Raw genomic sequence first — 14,784 nt, forward strand, 5'->3', positions numbered from 1 at the left:
GGTGCAATTTTTTTTGAAATGGGCTAGAATTTCATGCTCTCCGCAGTGGTGAAGAAATTTTTTGATTTTGATGCATGTATTTTTCAGAAAATGCAGTTTTTGGTGACTGTCCCTGAGTAATCCTAGTTTTTGCAACTTCAGAGGCTTCGTTTGGGGTCATACGACCTCCTTTTCAGGTGCCGTTTTTTTTGAAAGTGCGTATTTTTTCATCTACTTTCACATGATGCTATTAGATTGATGCCATTGTAAGTAGAAATTGTACTTTAAGATTTTGGCCATTTTTTGCTCTCTTGGTACTTGTATATTTGCTTGAATCTCAGTTAAATTCATTGCACTATTGATTGAAGTCTCTTGTATCTCATTTGATAAGTTGTAAAATTTGCATCATAAGTCCACTTTGCCTTGTTTTGCAAGTGGCTCATTGTAATTGCACTAAGTATAAAGTGCCAAAATCATCACTTTAGGGGGGGTACTTTGATTGAGTGAATTTGGGGGGGTGTCTCTTGTGCTTTTGTGCTCTTGTGTTCCTTCCTTTTTGCTGCTATGGGTTCTTCTAAGTTTCCTCTCTTAACTCCACATAACTATGCTACTTGGAAAATTGATGCATTGAGTAAACTTATGGAAAAAGGACTCACTCATTACATTGATGGAACTATTGTTGCTCCAGCTGATCCTAAGGTTGATCCAGTTGGTCACTTAGATTGGCTCACTAAAAATATCATGGCAATTGGTACCTTAAGAAAGTATGTATCAAAGGATCTCATTTTTCATATTGAGAAATGTACTCTAATCAAGGATGCTTGGCAAAAGTTTCAAGACTTGTATGGTCAAGTTGATGAGATTAGGGGATACCAAATTGATAGTGATCTCACCATGTTAGATCCCAAGAACTTTGATACTATACAAGATTATGTCACTAAGGCAAATGAGTTGAGGGCACAACTCAAAGATTGTGGCATTGATAAAAAGGATACTCAATTGATATTCAACTTGATAGAGAAGCTTCCACAAGAATATGCAGCATTTGTTTCTAGTTTCCAAACTCATAGGATGACAATGGGTTCAAGCTACACAATGCCTACATTTGATGCTTTCAATGAAATGTTGATGATGGAACAAACTAAGTTGATAAGCATGGGCATTCTTAAGGTTTCTAAGTCTCAAGCATTAGTGGCAAATCAAGGGAACAAAGGAAATCAAGGAAAGGACAACTCAAACAAGAAGAAATGGCAATCAAAGCCTAAAGAAAGAGCACCATCTTCTCCACAACAAGGAGATTCATCCTCTTCCAAGAGAGATAATTCACCAAAGAGAGAGAGACCTACTTGTGTTTATTGTAAAAAGATTGGTCATGAGGAGCATCGTTGCTATTCTAAGAAGATTGATGAGCTTACACATATCATCAAAAAGCATAACATTGATTTGCCTAAAGTCTACAAGAAGGATGATTCATCAACTTCAACTTCCTCACATTCAAAAGGAAAAGGGCAAGCATTCATGGCTTCTACAAGTGGAAAAACTCACTCTTTTGGAACAAGAAAAGGAAAAGCTCTATGTGCTACTATCAGTCATGATTCAGAGAGATGGCTTCTAGATTCAGGGGCTTCTCATCATATGGCATCTTCATAGTCTATGTTCTCTACATTTGAGCCTTGCACCATGCCACAGATTTTGATGGGCAATCATACATACATGGATGTGATTGGGAAAGGATCTATTGACATTGGGGATAACTCCTTCAATGATGTGTTGTGTGTACCCCACTTGACAAACAATCTCCTTTCTATCTATCAAATCACACATGGCGCAACTAAGAGAGTTGTGGAGTTCACACCTGACTCAGTTTTCATTAGAGACATGGAGACTAGAGCTATCATTGCGACTGGGGTGGTTGATCATGCGTCTCAGTTATACTCCTTTTCAGATTTTGTTGATGATGATGATTTCACATTTGATGATTCTACACATGATGATCACATTTCTTGTGATGGTTCAGATTTTGAGGAGAACTTTGGACACTTGAACATGGGGATTCTCACATGTGACCCCATTCTTGAGCCTTGTATTTCAACTCCTCATATTGATATCACATCACCTATTGCACCTGATGATGCGAATAGTGCGACAGTTTTACCTTCATGTGATTCAGTGCAACAGGATATTCATTGTCTTCCAGCTTCAGATTCATGGGATGATTACTTGACAGATATTACAGGTTTGTTTATGGAATCCTACATTGCAGATTTGGGAGACATCATTGATGACATTCATCTTCTCTTTGATGAAGGTGATCCTTCTTCGATTGTTGCGAGGGCACACTCTGACCCTCTTGTTCATTCTCTACATGATCATTCTTTCGAGGTTGACATGATTGTGGATACTTATGTACAGCAGTTGGAGGAGGTCTCTTTATCTTTTGAGGAGACATGTGAGTCTTTGGGACATGTTCTACATCCATCTCCACTAGATCTTGGAGTGCCTTTTTCAGCAGTGTGGCACAGTTTACCACCTTTGGAGGGGGTATCTTTCAGCATCGACATGGGGACACTTGAGCAGTTTTCAGAGATTCCTTTCATCATGAATTTTCTTCATACATCTCCCCTTCATGATTGGGGAGACTTCATGGATACACCTTTGGTTTTGTTTCTTCCTAAGGGGAGGAATGTTGTTCGACGTTCGTGGAGCAGTTTCTTCATACATCGAGCTTCTTCCATTGGTGCAGATTCTCCATTGAGGGGGGATCACAGTTTGACTTCTCTTCTTCTCTCATATGGGGGGGACTTTTTCCTCACATGGGGTTTTGTTCCTCACATACTTCTTTGAGAGTTTTTGTATAGCTTTCATCTCTTTTTTGGGGGAGGGTTTTTTCCCATTGGGTTTTTCTCTCTTTCCCCACTTTGTGAGAGTTTTCATTGCATTGGTTTGCATGCATTTGCATTTGTACATGGGTACCTAACATGGCCTCGTAGCCGGGACCCATCTTGCATTGCTTAGTTGCATTGTAGACTTAAGTGCATTCCCCTAAGTTGCACTTAAGGGGGCGTGTTGGTGTAAATAATTATTCATCATGGATATTATTACACTTACTTAAGTTTACTTAGGATAATGCATTTCATAGTAGTTTGGATATGAGACACTTGGGTGTTTGTGCCACATTGGGATAGTGTGTGTAGGAGAAATTACACTATCATATCCACTAATTGTGGAGTGATAATTCCACCTTCGGTGGGTGATCCACCTCATGTGGAATATTATATTATTTCTCCTACCTACCCACACCTATTTCCTACCTACCCTTGTTTTTTATTGAGCCACATGTCATATTTGTGTGCTCATACATCCATATGGCCTTGCCTAAATAAGCAGGCTCATCTACATTGTATGTAACAGCTATGTTATTGATCATTTTCTATTGATGAGAATACAGTTTATTCTTGTCCCATATTATGTCTCTATTTTGTACATTTCATTGAGCTCTTGATCTTGGCAAAATCCAACAGGAACACTCACCAAGTGGGGCCCCTTGGATGAGTGATTCCAGGCTTCCCAAACACAGCTCTAAGTGCTCAGAATAACATATTTTTATTCATTGTTCTTCGGAAGTCATTACATGATTCAACATCAAAGGAAACTCAAAACATTTGTAACTTTATTTCTAAAATCATCTGCTCTACTTTCTCTGCTTTCTATCTAACCTCTGAAAAGAGATAAAAACCTTTATTTAAAAGAAAACAATTATTTCCTATTACATAGATCACACTGAAAAGAAGAGGCAGATAACTAATCAAGAAAGGAAACAACTGGAGTTAAGTCGCTGATAATGTGGATCTAAACTGAACCATTGTCATAACACATCGTGGCGATATTTTCAACACTAATGTCTACTTGAGTAAGACATCAGCAAACTTTGCGCAATTACTTTTTTTCTTCTGTTCCTTATGCTCATTAGCATTTCTACTAATTTGATCTTTCAGTCTCCTCCTTAAATATCTCCTACTGCAACTGGTGTGATAAGAGAGCCTTCCCAACAACATCAATTTATTCCTGCAATCTCAAAAAGAAAGAACATAAACTTCTCCCCCTAGCAGTCTTTTTGACGATCGCTCCTCCTTGCCCACCACCAATAGCCTCCACTTCTTGGGCTCCTCCGTTGTTCTCCATCAGCTCACCATCGTGCCATTGATTCCGGTCGCCATGACCTCCGCCACCTCACAGGCCCCCGCCACGCAACATGAGTTTATTGGCCCACACAGCCGCAGACTGAGCCATGTGGAAGCCAGGAACATCAGCCACAGTGCCGCATTAGCAACCACCTAGGTGCCCACATCAGCAAACAATGCAACCTTTGTGCCACGCGGATTGACACGCGACAACCTATCATTTTTTGTATTGTCCAACTCAGTGCCTAGTTGGCGCCTATTCACTGCCCATGTCACCTGCCACCGTGGTTGCCATGTCATTTGGTCATACCATCCATGTCAACCCGTCGTACTATCACATGGCAATCCACTTCAACACATCATACTGACACCTTTACCGCTCAGTCACCCGTCTGTACATCCACGTTAGTCTGACACGTGTTTGCCACATCATCGATCGTACTGTCACGACAACAACTAACATCATCATCCATACAATAGGAAAGGGGGTGCGATGGATTGGTGACAGCCATATGACCATAAAATTTAACCTCATGTTTTGCTGACATCATCATTTTTTTCAAAAATTAAACAAGTCCCTCTTATTGAGCTTTTCAATTTTGTACTTCAACTTTGGAAGGCCATATCTTCCTCATTTTTGCTCCTTTTTGGGTGCAATTTTTTTTGAAATGGGCTAGTTTTTCATGTACTTTTATATGGTGGTGTTATTTTCTGATTAGGGTGGAAATATTTTTCATAAAATTCAGCTTTTGGTGACTTTACCTATCCAATCCCTGTTTCTGCAACTTTCGAGACTCCGTTCAGGCTCATACGAACTCTTTTTCAAGTGCCTTTTTTTTTAAAGTGCATGATTTTTTTGTCTACTTTCATAATTTGCTATCAGTTTGTAGTGATTTTGAGTGGAAATTGTACTTTTAGCATATGGTCCTTTTTGGCCAATTTGGCACTTGTATTGCATATATCTACACTTTTGGTCTTTTGCATTGTAGTTCTAAGCCTATTGGGAAAATCAGAAGTCCACTTTTTCATTATTTGCAAGTGGCCTATTGTACACGCACTACATATAAAGTGCCAAAATCATCATTTGGGGGGGGGGGGGGGGGTACTTTGATTGAGTGAATTTTGGGGGGTGTCTCTTGTGCTCTTGTTATCGTGTTCTTTCATTTTGCTGCTATGGGTTCTCCTAAGTTTCCTCTCTTAACTCCACATAACTATGCTACTTGGAAAATTGATGCATGGAGTAAACGAATGGAAAAAGGATTAACTCATCACATTGATGGAACTATCATCGCTCCCACTGATCCTAAGGTTGATCCCAATGGTCACTTGGATTGGATCACTAAGAAGATCATGTCAATTGGTACCTTAGAAAGTATGTATCAAAAGATCTCATCTTTCATATTGAGAAATGTACTACAATTAAGGATGCTTGGCAAAAGTTTCAAGACTTGTATGGTCAAGTTAATGAGATTAGGGGATATCAAATTGATAGTGATCTCACCATGTTAGATCCCAATAACTTTGATACAATACAAGATTATGTCACTAAGGTAAAAGATTTGAGGGCACAACTCAAGGATTGTGGCATTGATAAGAAGGATACTCAATTGATCTTCATTTTCATGGGCAAGCTTCCACAAGAATATGCAACATTTGTTTCTAGTTTCCAAACCCATAGGATGGCAATGGGTTCAAGCTACACAATGCCTATGTTTTATGCTTTCACCAACATGTTGATGATGGAACAAACTAAGTTGATAAGCATGGGGAGTCGTAAGACTTCTAAATCTCAAGCATATGTGGCAACTCAAGGGAACAAATGAAATCAAGGAAATGACAACTCAAACAAAAAGAGAGGGCAATCAAAGCCTAAAGACAAAGCACCACCTTATCCACAACAAGGAGATTCATCCTCTTCCAAGAAGGAAAATTCACCAAATAAGGAGAGACCTACTTGTGCCTATTATAAAAAGGTTGGTCATGAGGAGCGTCATTGCCATTCTAAGAAGATTGATGAGCTCCTCCATATCCTCAAAAAGAACAAGATTGATTTTCATAATGCCTACAAGAAGGAGAATTCATCACCTTCCACTTCCTCACAATCAAAGGGGAAAGGACAAGCATCCATGTAAAAAACAAGTGGGAAGACTCTCTCTTTTGGGACAAGAAAAGAAAAAGCTCTTTGTGCTACTACAAGTCATGATTCAGGGAGATGGCTTCTAGATTCAAGGGCTTCTCATCATATGGCATCTTCACAGTCTATGTTTTCTACATTTGAGCCTTGCACCATGCCGCATATTTTGATGGGCAATCATACACACATGGATGTGATTGGGAAAGGATCCATTGCCATTGGGGATAACTCCTTCAATGATGTGTTGTGTGTACCCCATTTGACAAACAATCTTCTTTCCATATATCAAATCACACACGAGGCAACAAAGAAAAGTGTAGAGCTCACACCTGAGTCAATTATCATTAGAGAGACTTGGAGAGTAGAGTTATCATTGTGACTGGGGTTGTGGATCATGCATCTCGGTTATATTCCTTTTTTAGATTTTGTTCCTATTGATGAGGATGATTTTACATATGATGATCACACTTCTTGTGATGATTCGGATTTTGAGGAGAACTTTGGGTACTTGAACTTGGGGATTCTCACATGTGACCCCATTCTTGAGCATTGCATTTCATCTCCTCCGCTTGATATCACATCGCCTATTGCACCTGATGATGCAAATGATGCGACAATTTTGCCTTCTTGTGATTTAGTGCAGCAGGATATATCTTGTCTTCTAGCTTCAGTTCACTGGGATGACTACTTGACAGACCTTGCAGGTTTGTTTGTGGAGTCCTACATTACAGATTTGGGAGACATCATTGATGATATTCATCTTCTCTTTGATGAGGATGATCCTTCTTCGATTGTTGTGAGGGAACACTTTGACCCTCTTGTTCATTCTCTACATGATCATTCTTTCGAGGTTGACATGATTGTGGATTCTTATGTACAACAGTTAGAGGAGGTCTCTTTATCCTTAGAGGAGACATGTGAGTCTTTGGATCTTGTTCTAAATTCATCTCCACTAGATCTTGGAGTGCCTTTTTCAGTAGTGTGGATCAGTACACCACCTTTGGAGGGGGTAACTTTCAGCATTGACATGGGGACACTTGAGCAGTTTTTATAAACTTCATTCATCATGAGTTTTTTTCCTACATCTTCCCTTCAAAATTGGGGAGACTTCATGGATACACCGTTGGTTTTGTTTCTTCCTAAGGGGAGGAACATTGTTCACCATTCATGGAGCAATTTTTTCATTCAATTTCGAGCATCTACCATTGGTGTAGATTCTACATTGAGGGAGGGCTACTTAGTCTTTCTTCTTCTTCTTCTTCTTCTTTTTCTTCTCTCATGCGGGGGGAGGAGGGATTTTTTCCTCACATGGGGTTTTGCCCTTCTCATACTTCTTTGAGAGTTTCTTTGTATAGTTTTCCTCTCTCTTTTTTGGGGGATGGTTTTTTCCCATTGGGTTTTTCTCTCTTTCCCCGCTTTATGGGAGATTGCATTTACATTTGTACATGGGTACCTAACATGGCCTTGTAGCTAGGACCCATCTTGCATTGGTTAGTTGTATTGTAGACTTAAGTGCATTCCCCTAAGTTGCACTTAAGGGGGGGGGGGGTGTTAGTGTAATTATTTATCCATCTTGGATATAATTACACTTTACTTAAGTTTACTTAGGTACATGCATAAAATTGTAGTTTGCATATGAGACACTTAGGGAGATGTGCATACATTGGGATTGTGTATGTAGGAAAATTTCCACCTTTTATGGTGTGATCTTGTTGTTACTTTATCATATCCATTTATTGTGGAGTGATAATTCCACCTTCAGTGGGTGATCCACCTCATCTGGAATATTTTACCATTTTTCCTACCTGCCCCTACCTACCCTTGCATATCATTGAGCCACATGTCATCATTGTGTGCTCTCTTGTCTCTCAGCCTCGCCTTTATAAGCAGGCTCATCATACATTGTATGTAATAATGATGATCCAGTTGATCTCTTTTGCATCTTGAAAGGAATATAGATTATTCTTGTCATATTTTATCTCTCTTGTCATTGTGCTATCTATTGGTCTCTTTGATATTGGCTGCTTCAAGCATAATCTCACAATAACTAATATCAAGATTTCAAGAGGATATAAAAAAATAACATTAATTTTTAATTACACTTTATGTGTCCAAGTAATGACACATATATACATTGGAATTTTTGTTTTGAGAAAAATTCAATCTCTAAAGTATGAAAGTAATATATTATTCAATAATAATAAACTTGTTACAATACAATATCAGACTCTTATCTCCATGAAGATCAACATCCTCTTCCTTAGGTAGAAATCAAATAACATAACCTTGAAAAATATCCTCTTTAATTTCTCCATCTTAAGCCCTCTATTATAAACTCATGGAGGCCGAAAAAGCCACAAGGCATTACCATGGGCCCAACCAAGGTCCAAAAATACCATGATAAAAATCCGTATAACACACATTCTATAACATATCATTTACCACCTTTAGATGCTTTATGACATGTTATAACATGCATCGTAAGTGGGTCAAGATTTCTAGTCCACTTTGTAACTTCCCTATTAATCATACTCTTACACATCATAATATCTCTTATACTACTATTTTTGTCATAGATGCTTTTACACATAATTTGTGACAATATGTTTTTTACAAATACATTTATACATGTAAATGTCAATAATTACACATGATATAAAGACTAGGACATAAAGAAGATAAAATAATAAATAATTAAATAAAAAAATATTAGAACCTATAAGGTGTATGCCACACCTATCCCAACACAATGTTACTCAAGACACAACATCAATAATAAGCTTAACAAAACTTGGAGGAGGGGCTCATTAAACTTATTCTTTGTAATATGATTAACTTTCTTATCTTTTAGAGGGCAAACTATAGCCTTATACTTTACATAAATATAACTTCCCACCCTTTAAAAGGGTCCTCTAACATTAACATCTTCAATCAAGTTTAAATATAATCGGAAATGATGTAGAAGTTGATAATTTAAGCTCTATTATATTTTATATTTATATGTTGTTCAATTTTTTTAAAAAATGATATCAATATTAAATTAGAGTTGAAAATATCATGGTGGATGAGATATTATAAAAAACCTTATAAAGTTGTAATGATAAGATAGTCATTTTTACATGCATCTCAACCATTAAACTCATTTTTGTCGATCTATGTAGTTACATTTGATTGCATGATATTGAACTTTGTGGTTGCATTTCATTGGTCAATACGACAAACTTGACAAAGTTGAGATCATTGCATTTAAGATTGAGAAATAAATGGATGGATTATCAACATTTATTATTGAGGAAGTAATGGATGGATTTGAATGTATATATGCTTGAAATATATGCTAACAATAAATTATTTTCTTATTATTACTATATATTTTTAATATTTCCTATATTCTTTGAGTTTTTAATGACAAGCCTTGTAACACATTTTTTATGGTTGAATGTATTCAATATTAAATGGATGACTACTCGAGCATATCAACACAAGAAGTTGATGCAACTATGTTGATATTTGAAAACAAGTTATCTATATTTGATTAGATGGTTGATATATAATACTATTTTAAATGTTTTATACCTTAATATACAAATTAGTCAAGATGCATTTGTCACAATCAATATTAAAATTTGACATATGTCCACTTGAAGTGACATATGTAACTTAAAATGAGCATATGCCATTTCAAACTTAGACTCAATGAGGAGTGCAATTTATAACATTCATATTTTTCGACAAATGCTTTATCAAACATAACTCACTTTCCTCCTATTTCAACAAAATATATTATTTTTATTTAATATTTTAAAATGAAACATTGATTTGTTCTAAACACAAGTACCTTGCATGTCAAAGTATAGTTGAAACACATGTTAAAATAAAATATTGTCAACAAGTTTTAGTTATAATTGTTTCAAATAATGGAGAACACGTGTCAATTCCTACCTTTATCCCATCAAAGAAAAAGGGCCACATTATTAATTCTTATGATAGCTATTGAACTTGCATTACCATTGGTCCCTCTTCCTTATTGAAAAGATCTCCCACCATCAAAGAAAAAGGTAAACAATGCCCAACTAAGGATCTCATACCTTGAAAGAACAAGGACACACAAATAGGATTTAGTTTATGATCTTGCAACAACTATCACACATTATCAATAACTAATTTAGAATTTAACTTATCTTGAAAGGGCTTTCTCACCTAAGAAATATTTATTGACATAAAAAAGTACAATAAATAAATAAATATTGACTCAAAAATTATATTGTAAAACTTTTATCAAAACATCACACAAGTTGACGTAAGTGAAACACCACCTACTTAAATAAATCTAAAAGATTGTAGTTCAATTAGTTGAGCATAACTCATGAAGATGATGTTATGTTCCTTAATCATATAATCCACTGCGGTTTAAATTTCTTAGAGGTGTAATTAATAAGAAATGAGGTAGAACTCATGACTCTAAATCAAAAGAAGTAAATTACTTAGAAACATATCAAATACCTAACTAAAAGTTAAAATAAATTATTATTAATTATTAATGCAACATAAACCCATAATCTTAAATAAAAAGTTGTTAAAACAACTTGAAATTAAAGTAAGTAGATTTCCACAGTCCATAAAACTGCTTATAAGTGTTTCTAAATTTGATTGCGTAGGTGTTTTTTCATCCTCATGATGTATCGCAATGTGATCCCAAACAGATTGGACGACTAGTGTGGTTATTCCCCTTTTTAAAAGTGGGGATAAGAATAATCCATCTAACTACTGCACTATCATGGTCAACCCCCTTCTAGGCAAACTTTTTGGGAGCATGGTAGAGCGTAGAATCAACAGATGGGCATAAAATGAAGGAAAAAGAGCCAAAGGTCAAGGGGGTTTCAGATCTAAGCACTCTACCATCGATCACTGCATCACTCTTCGATATTTGATAGAGAAAATATGAGACAATCAAGGGGAAGAAGCATATTGTTGTTTTGTGGACTTTAAGAAAGCCTTTGACATGGTGCCTAGAGACAAGCTATGTAATAGAATGGAAGAATTGGGTGTTCCCGACATGCATAGAGATGCAGTGCATAGACTTTATGAGAAAGTTAGAGCTAAAATTAGAACTAGTGAGGGAATGTCTGAGTGTTTTGGTAGTGATACTGGTGTTAAATAGGGATGCCCTCTATCCCCAACTTTATTCGGTTTATACATTGATAAATTAGAAGCATGGATGAAAAAAACGGAGGGAGAAGGCGTCCAACTTGCGAAATATGTGGTGAAATTACTTCTATACGCCGATGATCTTATCCTAATTTCTAAAACAACTCATGGGCTCATAGAGCACTTAAAAGCACTATAGAACTTTTGTCAGGAGGTAGGGATGCAGGTGAACATTACTAAAACCAAGATCATGATTTTCTCTCTAAAGAGGAAAGAAAGGCAGATTACCTTCCTCTTTAATGGCAGCCCGCTGGAAATTGTGAAAGAATACAAATATCTAGGGATTGACTTCCACTATAAGCTTAGTTGGGAGACTTGTAGAGCGAAAAGGATACAGGGAGAGTGGAAAGCTTTGTTTCTACTCCAAAATGGGTGCAAAAAAGCTGAATTGTGGGATTGGAAAACCAATAAAACCCTTTTTGGTTTGTTGGTTACGCCGGTTGTTCTATATGGTTGTGAAGTTTGGGGAGGTAGCATGTCAAACTGTGGATGGAGACAACTAGAGAGGATTTAAAAGCACTTAATCACGGGCAATCTCAAAGTTAAAACGTCAATGCCATATGAGATCCTTTTAGCGGAAGTAGGTACTTTCCCATTGGAGGCTTCAACGATCACCAAGTTAATAAGTTATCTAAAGAAGGTGGAAATCATGGATAATCAGTGGTGGCCCAAAATCGTCATGGAAGAGGGACTTAACCGTAGGCATAAAACTTGGATGAAACTAAACAATAAGTGGTTGAACAAATGGAACATCAAGTTGCACAAATGTCCGAATACCAATGAGGAAATTAAAAAGTTGGTCATAGGAAAGTTTCAAAATGCCATGTGGAATAATTGTATTGGTCATAAAAAGAAGTACTACATCAAAGTGTTTAACCCAAATTGTGATCATGGATAGAAAGCATACTTAGGGGCAGTTATTAAAGGCAAAGCAAGTCTGTTAGTGGCTCAATTGAGGACAGGTTCACATCATCTCAGGGGTGAAATGAGTATGTGGAAAAGACCCAAAGAGTTATGAGAAGAGAGAATTTGCTTGTTTTGCGAGATGGGTGCTATTGAGACCGAATGCCACTTTCTCAGTGAGTGCACGACTTATGATGATATTCGTGCTCAATACGTGTGCATCTTGAAAAGTGACAACATGCATCATTTATTTGGCGAGGATAAGATCAATCAGACTGCTAGTTTTTTGGTCAAGAGTCAAAGCAGGAGATCTGACATGGAAAAGATTATGAAGTTATCCTAAGCTATGATTTCTCGGTCCCATAGACTGATAAATCTCATAAATGTTAATAAAATCATTCATTCAAACATTGATGCAAAAACACCTACGCAATCAAATCCAGCAACCCACATAAACAACTTAAAATTGTAATTAAAAAAGATAAAGAGATAAATGTATGCATCGACTGAATCTATACGGCTAAAAGGTGAGGGATGTCCACATTCATTCATTCCGGACGAACGCAAAATTCGAAAAAGAATCCGACAGACGAAACATATCCGATACAAATGATCTCCTTTGCCTAAAATCAAAATGTAAACGAAGATGCGTTGAATATTCATCGAGCGATTGTCAGCAAACATTAGCGGAACGAAGGTTTAAGATTCGATTCCGCGAGCAGCGAGTCGTTTTATAGACATTTAATGGAAAACACTGGGTTTTAGAAGTAAAAATTAGCGTCAACGAAGTTAAATGAATTTTCATTGAAAAAAACTCTTTTTTCATTAATGCTCCTTTCATCTTTAATGCTGGCGAAAATTTTCGATAACACAGGAAGGCAGTTTTTGTAGCCCGAAGCAAAATGTGTTCTTTGATTTTCCATAGTGCTACAAATGCTTCAGGGCATGCGTTTTCTAGCCCGCAGTTTGAATCCCGTGAGGTTCAGAGATTTTCACCGGGCTTAGGCTTTTCGTGCAATTTTAGGGTTTCAAAATTGAAAAATCCTAGCAGGGAGTTGGCTTCTGCAGGCCTCGGTAGAAAATTTGCAGGTGGATTGCGGGTGTCTTCTTGCCTTGTCACAGATTCCATAAAGGAGGATGCTTCTTCTTTACAGAATGAGATGAATGTAGCGTTAGGGTTTGATGGAGGGAGCAGGAGTGTTATAGAGGCTGAAGGAAAGTACTTTGTTGGAACTTATGCAAGGACTCCCGTTGTTTTTGTGAGGGGGCATGGCTGCAAATTGTATGATATGGAAGGGAAAGAGTATTTGGATTTGACTGCTGGCATTGCAGTGAATGCCCTTGGCCATGGCGATCCGGCTTGGGTGCAAGCGGTTATGGAACAAGCAGCTACGCTGACTCATGTTAGCAATGTTTTTCATACAATACCACAGGTATGGAGATTGTAAATGGCCTATTTTTTGTTTTTTCTGAATCGTTTCTGGATGAAACTAGTAGATTGTATTCAAGTTTTTCTCCAATGTTCTGACTGAGCACTTTCTTTTAAGAAGACGATTCAGGTAGCTCAGTCGAAACTTAGGACAAAAGATTGAAAATCATCAACGTAGTTCATCTAGAACAGATTCGACAATATATCTTTCTGCAACAAATATAAATTTATTACCAACTGGATATTTTAACTACCTAACTCAAATGTTTGGCACATATGATCCAAGTGTTTGTTTTCATTTTAATTTTGATATATTGTGCTTGTCTCATGAGCATTCATATCCTCTGTTTGAAATTTTTGTTTATAGGACTGTAATCAGTTGTTGATGTAGTGTTGGTATTGGTTTTAACTTGTGCAAAAACATTGCCATATTTTCCTTTTTTATTAACAATGGTCAGAAATGAGGCTATGTTTTTATGGATATAACCTGAAAATATCTTTTTTGGGGGTTCATTTTTCAGAGATCGCGTAAAAAACATACATTTTTTTTTTCTGACTATCGATTATTTTTATCGGTAAATTTTTCTTGACGGGTGTCTTTCAGCTTAGATCCCATGACCAAGGAATATCTCTTCCATCAAATTCTCTCAGGGTTTGTGCCAAACCCGTAATTGGATATGATAGTTTGCCTCATTAAACATTCGACATTTATACCTATGAGTAGGCAACTTGTGTCTCCTGTGTACTTGAGTACAAGCCTTAGCTAAAATTGTCCTGATGATTGGCCACTTTTGCTCAACACATTTGAGTTCCTGTTGAACTAATTTATTCTCGCATTTTCCTTCTTTCATATTTTGATACTGAGAAGTCACACTTCTGATATTGGTCAGAAAACAACCAGTTCTGGAATTGAATAAATGCACAAATTACTTTTATGATCACACCAAAAA

The 14,784-nt window shown here is 36.9% G+C and overlaps 1 protein-coding gene across 1 annotated transcript in view; it reads left to right on the top strand.

Annotated features, from left to right (window-relative positions):
* The first annotated feature begins 12,946 nt into the window (after positions 1-12,946).
* The window catches only part of LOC131068685 (acetylornithine aminotransferase, mitochondrial), a 65,245-nt gene continuing 63,407 nt past the window's right edge, over positions 12,947-14,784 (top strand). The window contains exon 1 of the mRNA XM_058003929.2: positions 12,947-13,838. Coding sequence (XP_057859912.1) covers positions 13,308-13,838 — 531 coding nt within the window. The 5' untranslated portion in view covers positions 12,947-13,307. The remainder of the gene's footprint in view (positions 13,839-14,784) is intronic.

Source organism: Cryptomeria japonica, chromosome 6 (assembly GCF_030272615.1).
Source record: "Cryptomeria japonica chromosome 6, Sugi_1.0, whole genome shotgun sequence".
Classification (NCBI taxonomy): Eukaryota; Viridiplantae; Streptophyta; class Pinopsida; order Cupressales; family Cupressaceae; genus Cryptomeria; species Cryptomeria japonica.